This window comes from Chironomus tepperi, unplaced genomic scaffold (assembly GCF_022539635.2).
Source record: "Chironomus tepperi strain 1889 unplaced genomic scaffold, CSIRO-AGI_Ctep_v1 contig_284, whole genome shotgun sequence".
Lineage (NCBI taxonomy): Eukaryota > Metazoa > Arthropoda > Insecta > Diptera > Chironomidae > Chironomus > Chironomus tepperi.
Window position 1 is genome coordinate 278,755 of NW_027226406.1, and position 12,817 is coordinate 291,571.

Genomic DNA, 12,817 nt, shown 5'->3' on the forward strand with positions numbered 1-12,817 from the left:
CTTTATATTAAAAATATAAATTTTTATTGACTTTTGATGTTGAACGCTTGAAATAAATTTAATTGATTAGAAAAGTGAAGTCTATGAAGTTTGTAGTTTGGCATTTAAGGTTAGACGGTGTTTATTTGTGATAGTGTAGGAGAATGTGGCGTGATGTGTTAATTCATATTGGTAAATCTGCCTGAATGAAATAGTTGAATCCAGAGTTCGAAGTTGACTCGGATTTTGTATTGAAAAGCTCGCTGTTCTGCTCCTTATTCATAATCATATTGAAGTAAATCTCTTCGTTCTATTTCTCTACGAGTTAAATTTGGATAGTCATCGTCGATTTGGGTTAAGAGTCTTCTGAGCAAACCATCATCGAAATCTCTTCGTTTAATTCCTCTGCGAGTTGGATGATCTTCGTCGCTTTGAGCTAAGAGTCTTCTGAGCAAATCATCATCTAAATCTCTTCGTTCTATTCCTCTACGAGTTGGATGATCTTCGTCGCTTTGAGTTAAGAGTCTTCTGAGCAAATCAACATCTATTTCTCTTCGTTCTATTCCTCTACGAGTTGGATGATCTTCGTCGCTTTGAGTTAAGAGTCTTCTGAGCAAATCAACATCTATTTCTCTTCGTTCTATTCCTCTACGAGTTGGATGATCTTCGTCGCTTTGAGTTAAGAGTCTTCTTAGCAAATCATCATCTAAATCTCTTCGTTCTATTCCTCTACGAGTTGGATGATCTTCGTCGCTTTGAGTTAAGAGTCTTCTGAGCAAATCAACATCTATTTCTCTTCGTTCTATTCCTCTACGAGTTGGATGATCTTCGTCGCTTTGAGTTAAGAGTCTTCTGAGCAAATCAACATCTATTTCTCTTCGTTCTATTCCTCTACGAGTTGGATGATCTTCGTCGCTTTGAGTTAAGAGTCTTCTTAGCAAATCATCATCTAAATCTCTTCGTTCTATTCCTCTACGAGTTGGATGATCATCGTCGTTTTGTATTAAGAGTCTTCTGAGTGAACCAACATCCAAATCTCTTCGTTCTATTCCTCTACGAGTTGGAATATCTTCGTCACTTTGAGTTAAGAGTCTTCTGAGCAAATCATCATCTAAACCTCTTCGTTCTATTCCTCTACGAGTTGGATTATCTTCGTCACTTTGAGTTAAGAGTCTTCTGAGCAAATCATCATCTAAATCTCTTCGTCCTATTCCTCTGCGAGTTGGATGATCATCGTCGTTTTGTATTAAGAGTCTTCTGAGTGAACCAACATCCAAATCTCTTCGTTCTATTCCTCTACGAGTTGGATGATCTTCGTCGCTTTGAGTTAAGAGTCTTCTGAGCAAATCATCATCTAAATCTCTTCGTTCTATTCCTCTACGAGTTGGATGATCTTCGTCGCTTTGAGTTAAGAGTCTTCTGAGCAAATCACCATCTAAATCTCTTCGTTCTATTCCTCTGCGAGTTGGATGATCATCGTCGTTTTGTATTAAGAGTCTTCTGAGTGAACCAACATCCAAATCTCTTCGTTCTATTCCTCTACGAGTTGGAATATCTTCGTCACTTTGAGTTAAGAGTCTTCTGAGCAAATCATCATCTAAATCTCTTCGTCCTATTCCTCTGCGAGTTGGATGATCATCGTCGTTTTGTATTAAGAGTCTTCTGAGTGAACCAACATCCAAATCTCTTCGCTCTATTCCTCTGCGAGTTAAAGTTGGAAAGTAATCGATGGATATTATTTGATCATAATCATATTGATCGTCATATAATTGAGTAGAAACACTAGCAACAGAAATAGCAAATAAAACCAAGATAAACTTCATAATTGAAGACTTTGTGAAGTCTCGCAAAGCTAACAAAAAAGAGTTAAGCTGATAGAGTAATTTTGTATGATTTTTATAGCCAATTTCTTAGTTTTGACTTAAATTCTATGCTTGACTATTAATTTTAATTGACATTTTGTAATTGACTTGTAAAATGAAGAAACATTGAAACAGACATTGAACATGGAACACTTGAAAAGTTGAAATTTGTTAAGCTTATCAATATTTTTAATGAAAGCTCTTTTTCGAGCTCCTTCTCGAGAATGAAAACTTCTCTTTAGAGGAGCTGATACAAAGCTTGGAATGAACTTCGTTAGAGACATGATTTTGAAACCATAAAATCATTCTTTTTAAAATATTTGATTGTTATTAGAATCGATCAGAATGAGCAACTAAATAACGCTGATTTGAAATTTAAATTATCTAAGCAACGTTTTCAAATTAGTCATCTCGGAAAAGGAAACATAAAAAAGTGAATTATTTATTTTTTGTAGTTTTAAAGCGTAAATGATTTGTTTTGAAAGTGCAAAATAGTCACAAAGTGTTTAAAACAGAGTAACTTAGCATATTTTGAAGAAATCTGGAAATCCAGTGAGTATTTTTGAAAAATTTGAATTAAAAATATTTTCATGAACAATTTTCTTTGTTTTTATTTAATAAGCTTTGTTTAATTCATGTTTTAATGATTTGCTTGGGCTAATATCTCAAACTGTTTACTTAAAATTACTTAATTTAATGCATTCCTAATGCTAAAACAGTCAAACTCATAATAATTTCAATTCAATTCAATAAATTGTGCTTTATTAGTTCTTTATAAATGTACAGTCAATTATCAATCTAATGCTGGATAAGTTTAGCGGAGAGCAAGAGGTAAAAGATCATTCATGTTGTTCAAATCATTTTGATTGTTTGTATATGTATATGCTCGGTTCCAGTTATTGTTGTTTTGGTTCCAATCGTTTTGGTTATTGGTATATCCTCGGTTCCAGTTATTGTTGTTGTTTTGGTTCCAATCGTTTTGGTTATTGGTATATCCTCGATTCCAGTTATTGTTGTTTTGGTTCCAATCATTTTGGTTATTTGTATATCCTCGGTTCCAGTTATTGTTTTGGTTCAAATCATTTTGATTGTTTGTATATGTATATCCTCGGTTCCAGTTGTTGTTTTGGTTCAAATCATTTTGATTGTTTGTATATGTATATCCTCGGTTCCAGTTGTTGTTTTGGTTCAAATCATTTTGATTGTTTGTATATGTATATCCTCGGTTCCAGTTGTTGTTTTGGTTCAAATCATTTTGATTGTTTGTATATGTATATCCTCGGTTCCAATTGTTATTTTGGTTGTTATTCCAATCATTTTGATTCTGATTATTCGTGTATCCTCTACGACCTGCTGCTGCGAATGCAATAACAGCAAATAAAATCACAATTGTCTTCATAGTTACAATAATTTGGATTAATTCCGATAAAACCGAAAAATTGACTGATTTTTTTGAGAGTTTCGGATCCAGTTTTATACTAAAATAGCAGAGAAGGAATTGCATTTTTGATTGACGTTTATCGCTTCATGCTTAATAATCAATTGCTTCAAAGTAAATTGCATAAAACAAAAATTTACTTGATTGTAAATAAAATTATAAATAATGCCCGATCAGTACACATTGAAATGTAGCTACTATGGCGCCGAGGCTGCAAAACAACTAAATTTGGTTGTTTACTTGGTTCTAAGTTCTAAGCTCGACTCCGTAGTGGCTATGTTGTTAATGTACGCTAATCAAGTATGTATATTGATTGTTTCCTTGTTATGGAACGATCTTATTTAAGGGGTTGTCCACAAAAAATGGGATTTTGGTAAAATTAATGAATTTCACTCATGACTTGCATACTTAAATTGGGAAATTTATGAACAAATTTTAGAATAAAATTCCTTGGATTTAAATCAACATCAAATCAGCATGTAATCATGCATAAAAATATTTAAATTTAGCAATAGCTATAAGCAGCCATACTGAGAAACCTACACAAAAAAAAGTCATATATGCTTTATTTTTAAAATATTTTAATTTATATAACATCCAATATTTTACAATTATTATGGCTTTAAATTTGTACTGCTCATTTGTATTCTAGACTGTGCATCTTCCATCCAGTTCATAAATTATTTTGTAAATCTATTAAATTTCCGAATTGTGGATCTATTAAGGCGCTCTGGTTGTTGAACCTCAATAATGTCATCTATTGGACGATTGGGCAGGTACGGCAACAGCAACGGCAATTAGTATAGTTAGTACTACATTTGATTTCTATGAAAGTTGTTCGCTAGTTAAATCTCCGAAAAAGACTGAAAAGTTTTGGAAAATTTCCTCAGTCTTTATATAGCTTTGTTCATATTTGAATGATCCTTGATTTTGACTTTATGGAACAAATTGGAAGTGTCTGGAACTTAACTTGTAATTAATTTGGTTCAAATAAAACTATTACTAATGATTAATTTTGAATAATAAATTTATTCGCAGTTTATATTATAATATGACTCTATCAATAGACTATTCCACCTCGTTGAATCATTGCCATCGTATCCATAAATCTTATGGAAAACTTATCAAAAGCTCTTTTAAATCGGTGAAATCTTATCTTGAAATCTTCAATGATTTGATATGTAGTATCAATCGGTATGTAGATTTGTTCATTCAAATCGTCAATCCTCTTGTTAAGATCAACCACTTCAATGTTACGGGGTTCTATATTCTCAATCACGTCATTTTGAGTATATCCTGATTCTACACTTCGTCGACCTGCCATCGGATTATGACCTAAAACTAATCTTCTGCGCGAAACTGGAGCCCATCGTGCATGAACGGATACAGCTAAGATAGTCAAAACAAAAATTGTAAACTTCATGCCAGAATCTTAATTTTTTTGAACTCAATAAGCAAGGTTCAACAAAGTGATTGAATTAGTTCCTGAAAGCTTCGTACTTTTATATATGAAAATTGCTAGTTTGATTGACGCTTAACATTGAATGGTTTATTAGTGCTTGGATTTGGCAACTGTATGGTAATTTATTTGAAAAAGTGTACATTTATCGTCACTATGTAGCTTGGTATTTGATCAGATTAGTCGTTTGAGTAGATTTACTGAGTCATCTTAAAAGCTCTCTGGAAATCGTAATATCAAGCATTGATATCACACATAATGATAGTGAAGATGTATATCCGTCCACTAAATTCAGTATTCATAACCCACAAAGTTATGCATTTATAGAAAAGTCAAAAATTTTTGAGTTTTAAGTTTTTATATAGAATATTTTGAAATTAATGGAATAATTGGCATATAACCTCACTTTTTAATAAACATATTGATTTGAGTTTAAAGTATGTTCCTTATTACATTCACGTTTCTGGGGTAGTTTAGGTCTACATTCAACCATTTTGGCATAATTTTATTGATTTCTAGGTCAGAGTTGGCAGGACTCCAATGTGTCCAATGTGTCAAGGGCACCTCCATTGGAGACCGGACTTCAAAGTCCTACCAACTCTGTTCTAGCTTAATTTACTCTCAAATAACTAGTGAATAAAAATTACAATTAAAATCGTACGATTGAAATCGAAATCAAAAAAATTGCATTGAAAAAATCGTACGATTGAAATCATAATTTAAATTCAATTTCAATTAAAATTATGATCGTAGGATTTAAATTATTGCGATTGAATCGTGTTAATTTCGATCTTTTTTTTACGATCGAAATTAAACGATTCAATCCTAAAATTGGGATCGAAATTGATTGTATGAAATTTTTTTTGTGACTCATGATTATGATTAATTTCGAAGAATATTGATTCGGATTCTAGACTTTTGTTCTTTTGTGAATGTAGATGCATTTAATATTTATACTGGATCTGCAGGAACAGCTGAATTTTATGCTGATTTGCTGATTTTTCTGTTGATTTTCATTGATTTTCAGCAGAATTCTCATTCTTTTGGTTGTTTTATTAGGAACTGAGTGCTTTTTGAATACAGCGATTTCATATTTTGGTTCAGTGAGGCTATATGAAGCTTAATATGCTTAAAGGAAGTAGCGGAACTGCTTAGTTCCTGAGATCTGATCACATGCTTAAAAAGTCATGATTCGTCGAGAAATGAAATAAAAATATTTTTGGCAGTTCCAGCCAGTTGGACATAGCCAGTTATCAGCCGTTAATTGGAAGATATCGGTTATGTATGATGTAACATGTGTCTTTCAATATACAGGATATTTAACGGTTTAAAAGAAAAAGACTAATTTTTAATCACTTCAGCCGGTTCCACCTTTGATCCAGAGCAGAATAGAATATAGCAAATCGTCCAAAAAGCAACTTTTTATGTTCAAATGTTTTGTAATCTCGATTCCTTTGATTTTTTTGTGAAATATAATAATCTTAATGATAACTGGCTATGTCCAACTGGCTGGAACTGCCAAAAATATTTTTATTTCATTTCTCGACGAATCATGACTTTTTAAGCATGTGATCAGATCTCAGGAACTAAGCAGTTCCGCTACTTCCTTTAAGCATATTAAGCTTCATATAGCCTCACTGAACCATAATATGAAATCGCTGTATTCAAAAAGCACTCAGTTCCTAATAAAACAACCAAAAGAATGAGAATTCTGCTGAAAATCAATGAAAATCAACAGAAAAATCAGCAAATCAGCATAAAATTCAGCTGTTCCTGCAGATCCAGTATAAATTTTAAATGCATCAACATTCACAAAAGAACAAAAGTCTAGAATCCGAATCAATATCCTTCAAAATTAATCATAATCATTACACACAAAAAATTTTTCATACAATCAATTTCGATCCCAATTTTAGGATTGAATCGTTTAATTTCGATCGTAAAAAAATGATCGAAATTAACACGATTCAATCGCAATAATTTAAATCCTACGATCATAATTTTAATTGAAATTGAATTTAAATTATGATTTCAATCGTACGATTTTTTCAATGCAATTTTTTTGATTTCGATTTCAATCGTACGATTTTAATTGTAATTTTTATTCACTACAAATAACTTTATGAATTTGGGTAAGTTACAGGAATTTAGTTTGATTACCTTAATTACAGTCTTATAAAATTCCATTAAAAATCTATTAAATAATCAAAATTCAACATCAACCTCATCACTAATGCCTCAAATATGCAACCCCAAAAAAATTACATGTCAAAAAAATTTGAAAAATTTCAACGATTTAGATAATTTTTGTCATTCGTCAAGTGAAAATGCAAACATTTTGTCTTATTTATTTAATGTCATGTCATATGCTTAACTTTTCCCTCCTGTTTTTTACATCACATCCATTATAAAAAAGGGAAAAAAAGTTTTTCTTACATGCTGCACATAAAAAAACACCAAAAAAAGTTTCATGATGAAGAGTTTGTCATTTGCAGGCTGAAAAGATATGGATTTTCTAAAAAAAATCTCATGAAATTCAGTTATCGCAATTTTTTCACATTATATGCGGGAAATTTATTCACAATTGATGGGGTTTAATTTTTTTAAAATGCCTGCACAGCCGACAATTTCTTGAATTATTAATGTTTTGTTGGATTTTCTACTCATAGAATTATTAATGAACTAAGGCTGTATAATTTTTTGACATCTATTTCTTTTTATGCGGAACTACATGTAAGAATTTTATTTCGGAATTTCTATTGCGCATATTGAAAAAATTAATTATTGAATAATTATTATTCCATGTCACGTAAAGTCAATAATTCCTACAAAATATGAAATTTTTTGGTGTTTAATTATTTGTGAATTATAAGTTTTGGAAGGTTAAATTCGTTGTCCGTGAGAAAATGAAGTAAAAACCAAATTTGAATTGCTCAAATTAGAGGCTATATTTCTATATTCTGTGCTTATGGAGAGGAGGAGCAGATGTGTAATTTGGACTCATATTTCTTGATTTGGAAAGAATTCTTCAAAATTCTAAGGACTTTGGAGTCCGGACTCCAAAAGTCCCAAAAGTCCGGACTCCCAAAATGTCCCATACAAAAATGATATTTTGGACGTTTTTTTGGGTTACACTGCGTAACACTCCACTTTAAAGTCCTGTCAATTCTGTTTTTAATACAAATTTCTGAAGCTCCTCAAAAAATATCTTTCAACGAGTTGTAAGGTGCATACCTTAGCTGTTTGGTCATTATTAACTAGGACTGAAACCTAAAATGAAACGAGTTACTTGGCTTAGTTTGTGTATAATGCCCAATGAATCTCAATAAACCGTAACGATTTGTAACAAAGCCATGATAACCACCACCCCCCTTCCCACCTAAGTGTTACCTATGAAAAACGATAGCGGAATATCAAACTTCAGTGAACTGTATCTAATATTATCATAAACGCTATCGTTTTTCATGGTCCTTCGAACCGGATACAACGTAATTTCTAGAGTAGATATCTAAACAGCGCGCTCTATATAAAAATTGACATCATTTAAAGTGTAAAATCTTCTTTTACTAATCACTTCTTTTACTAGGGTACGTATGAGCCTAGGCTGTACTCTTCATACAAACCTTTTGAATCCTGTTCTATCATTCAATATATCAAGACTCTCTTACCATTTTCTACATATTCAATCCAAAAATAATCAGAGACTAAAATGTATGAAAAAAAATCTTTGATGAAAAAAATCATTTTTTTCGATGATTAAAAAAATCACGATTTTTTTCATCATACGTTAATCACACGTAAAATTTAATCACGTAAGCATCACTACGTAAAATTTAATCACGCAGGGCAAAAACACATGGTTTAAAATTTTTCTCAAAAGGTTTGTGTCAATCACGATGAAAATTTTGAAATTTTTTTAGCTCTATTATTGTATTAAACTAAAATGTTATAAGCCTTTACTTGTTACTTCACTATTTTAAGTAAATTAAAGTAGTTTTCTGGTGCCTAATTTAGTTAGATTAACCAATTTCAACTTCATATTTGTGTAGTTTTTTAATGGATTTCTTTTTGTATCTCCGTGAAAAAAATACCAAACTTCATAGTTCTTTTTCACAAATCTAACTTATTTAAGCACCAGAAAACTACTTTAATTTACTTAAAATAGTGAAGTAACAAGTAAAGGCTTATAACATTTTAGTTTAATACAATAATAGAGCTAAAAAAATTTCAAAATTTTCATCGTGATTGACACAAACCTTTTGAGAAAAATTTTAAACCATGTGTTTTTGCCCTGCGTGATTAAATTTTACGTAGTGATTAAGCTTACGTGATTAAATTTTACGTGTGATTAACGTATGATGAAAAAAATCGTGATTTTTTTAATCATCGAAAAAAATGATTTTTTTCATCAAAGATTTTTTTTCATACATTTTAGTCTCTGAAAATAATATAAGAACATCAAATCTAATACCCAGCTATATATCTGTCTTGACAATCAAATCAAAACTCTTAACTATCCCAAGCAGCATGCAATCCAAACAAAACAAAAACAACTCTTATTGTAAGTATTTCCCCAGATTTAATTGCACATCTCATCCAACGTTTACATTGTACATGCATTAAAATGTAGAGGATAAGGATGCGATTACTCATAAAGCTGTTGTTTTTTTATATTTTCTATTCATATGACTTCATGTACAAGCCATTTATGATTCAAATGCTTATAAAATATTTATATTTAAAATGTGAAATTTCAAAACATTACGGAAGTAAGTTTCACATTTCCTTTTTTTTTCATCATCCTCGAACAACTGACATGGATGTATAATAAGGAGTAGTTGAGTTCATACAATTTAAAATGAAAAGAGTCTACGACAGTCATTGTCTTATGTTTATTTAGTTTGACATGTCGTTCACATACATATTTTTGACGTCTTGTATCAAACATTCGAGGAAAAAATAAGCACAAAATGATGAGCATGAGAAAGTAAGGCAAGCGGAAGATGGGAAAGTCTTATTTGTGGTTTGTTCTTTTCTTCACATTTCTTATCTCTTTTTTTTTTCTCCGTAATAATAATCATTGTGTGAGGGATTATAAGAGTTAAGTAAAGTTACCACATTACGTTACAGTTTGAGTTTCATTTAATGTCTTCTATGACATATCATTTTCATCATTCAACTCAACATCCTCTTATTCTGTGGTTTTTTTTTGTTTTTAAACTTTCATCATTATAACTTGAAATGAGCTTTTTTTAAAAGTTGGATGATGTAAGGCTTAATGTATTGTCAAATGATTATATAAGTTTTAATTGCTGGGCTTTTTTGATGGGGTTTTTGGGGGATTCTTTTTTTTGTTTGATGGTCGGCTAGGAAAGTTTACAAACAATTCAAACTGTAGTTTAGACGTCTTAAATTGAGAGAAGCCTTCTTGGAACTTATTGCTTAATAACTCCTAGACATGCGTGGTCGGAGGTTGAGGATGGAAATTCTATCACAAAAAGCTATATCAAATTGATTTTTTGGTCAAATTTGGGTCAAATAGGTCCCTACTTCTTATGGTCAACACTATAGGCTAGGCGACCAAACTTTATGCCGGGATAGATGTTAATGGATAGATTAAAAACAGAATTCGAGGTCGTCGTGAGTTTTTTAAAGAGAAAATTTGACTGTTTGATTCTAAATCCTAGTCGATTTTGAGTTGTGCTTTTCGATCAAACCAATCTCCTAGTGCTTTACTTACTTCGCTGACCGTACAGATCAACTGTGATCCATGGCCTAAATCCTAGTTCTTTGGTCGTCCGAATAATCTCTTTCTACTCAATAATTCTGTCCCTGTTGCTGTAAAATGGCTTAAGATCTCCAGCCAAACATAAAATTCAGAATAAACCATTAATATGACCATTATTCGAATATAATTTTAAATATTATTTCTGGTTTAGAGATTATAGTTGGACAGAACTATAGATAGGCTTCTAGCAAACTTATGATTCAGTTCTAAGTCTCTTCAGCCTGGCTGTTTACATCTTTACTTAGAATTCACTCTAAAAAGTCCAATCCAGAAAGTCTTCAACTGAAGACAAAACTTCCCTAAGATATTCATTTCCTGTCCTATCAAAACTTATTGATTTTTCATGCTACAAAAACTTCCTAAAAACATTTCTAAAGAATTCCCATTTTATTTTCATTTAAATTTATTTTCTGTCTTCGATTGCAAATGAAAAAGGAATTTAAAGAAAACAAAAGAATCCTTCCTTGTTGTTTGTTTCATGAGAAGAAATGTTTTAATAAATTACGACAATTTTCCTTCAACAACTTTTTATGAATAAAAGAAGAGGAAGTAAAATTTTCTCTCTTTTAATTTGAACACAAAAACTAAGCAGAACTGTTTCAGTAGTTGTAGTTTTATGTCTTTATGTGGAGAAGAGAGAATTTATGGAGCGAAAGTTATGGTAATATGAAACGAAGGAACTTCTTGTTTGGTGTAATGTTTTTTTTATTTCTCATTTCTTTATACATGAACAATTATAATTCTCAATTCTTTTAATAAAACCTTTCAAGCTAGTTTTGTTTTGTATTTTAGGTTTAGTAAGGAAAGCTTTCTTTTTTTGAAAATTTTTATTCAATTAAATGATTTTTTTGGGATGTCATTCATTTGATATTCATAAATCCCGAGCGACACAAATGAAGAATGTCTATCTTTAGCAGCCACTTGGACGCCAAACGAAGGCGACTTCCATTTTTTATTAACTCTGTCAGAGTCTTGAAAGCTCCGTGGTCGAGCCTTCTTCATTTGTGTCGCTTGGGAAAAAAGGATCTGAGGAACATAAATCAGGTTAAACTCTCCCTAGAAAATTGTTCTAAGGTAGCATGACTCTCTATTCTGTTGAAATAGCTTCTCTATTCGAATACGGAACGATGCAGCAAAGCTCATTACATACAGAGTTGCCAGGACTTAAGGAATCCGGACTCCAAATGTCCGAAAAGACCAATCCTATGAATTCCGGTCTAGTTAAGGCATCTCCATGAGTAAAGACCTATCAACTCTGAATGTTTGTCTTCAAAATTGATAGAAACAGCCGCTATAGAGCCGGTAGGGCATTTTCACAACATTTTGACACTTTACAGCTAGATGACGACATAACTGTACCCTAAAAACTAATCGGTGTCACTTGTTCCACTAGATATACTTAAACCTTCTTCATAACTCCCACAATCATCTTTTGAACCAACAGAATCTCCAAAAAGATTATCAAACTGAAATTCTATGTCTTGATCATTAGTTTCATTAGTTAGTCTGAATATTTCAATCAACTTATTGCTAAGATTGCAATTGTTTTCATCGTCATCTCCGATAATAGGATGAACCTTTAGAAATTTCAATTTTGTAGGCTTTTTGGCTTTGAATGAGATTTTCATAATTAGCTCAAAGACAAATATCACAATAGTGATCAAGATAAATCCAAAGCAAATGTTAAAACCAAAGAAAAGATCATCCAAACTCAATACTTTTGGTCCTGCAACATCTTCTGCATAATTTGGCTTTGCTGTATAATTATTTTCAACTAAATGTTGCATAACTCCAGTAGGAATTAAATCGTTAACGACTTTATTGATCATTGGAAAGTAGAACGAAAAAGACCACACTAAAATAGCTTCGTGAGTTGTGTACAAAGTTAGATCTTTAAGCTGATTCCATCGGTAATTCATATGACTTAATTTTTCAATATGATTTTGAACCAACTCGTCAGTACATAAAGCCATTTTTATTGATGAATTTTGTGATTCATATATGTATGCACTCATGAATAACTCTGGAGAAATTATGATTATTCCTGGCCTTTAAAAAAAATAAAATGAAATATTAGGTTTTGATCCTCAATGACACAAATGGAAAAGGTTCGACCACGGATCCTTAAAAACTCAGACACGAGTAAATTTGATAACACCAAATGCGCACGTTAAGTGTTCATGATTCCTTAACAGACAATGAGTATACTCGCCTAAATGAGTTAAATAAACTCAATATACTCAATTGAAACTCAATTAAATCTGGTTAAAAACTCATTAAACAGATCCGAA

The 12,817-nt window shown here is 31.5% G+C and overlaps 2 protein-coding genes across 2 annotated transcripts; both read right to left on the reverse strand.

The window, feature by feature from the left end:
- Window positions 1-254: 254 nt before the first annotated feature.
- Window positions 255-1,802, reverse strand: LOC139092008 (eukaryotic translation initiation factor 3 subunit A-like). Its single transcript, XM_070642288.1, has one exon. The coding sequence runs from the start codon at window positions 1,800-1,802 to the stop codon at window positions 255-257; it is 1,548 nt and encodes a 515-aa protein (XP_070498389.1).
- Window positions 1,803-2,655: 853 nt separating this feature from the next.
- Window positions 2,656-3,240, reverse strand: LOC139092009 (uncharacterized protein DDB_G0280315-like). Its single transcript, XM_070642289.1, has one exon. The coding sequence runs from the start codon at window positions 3,238-3,240 to the stop codon at window positions 2,656-2,658; it is 585 nt and encodes a 194-aa protein (XP_070498390.1).
- Window positions 3,241-12,817: the final 9,577 nt, after the last annotated feature.

Excerpts from the sequence above, each read along its gene's own strand:
- LOC139092008 (XM_070642288.1), bottom strand. The coding sequence starts at position 1,802 with ATGAAGTTTATCTTGGTTTTATTTGCTATTTCTGTTGCTAGTGTTTCT.
- LOC139092009 (XM_070642289.1), bottom strand. The coding sequence starts at position 3,240 with ATGAAGACAATTGTGATTTTATTTGCTGTTATTGCATTCGCAGCAGCA.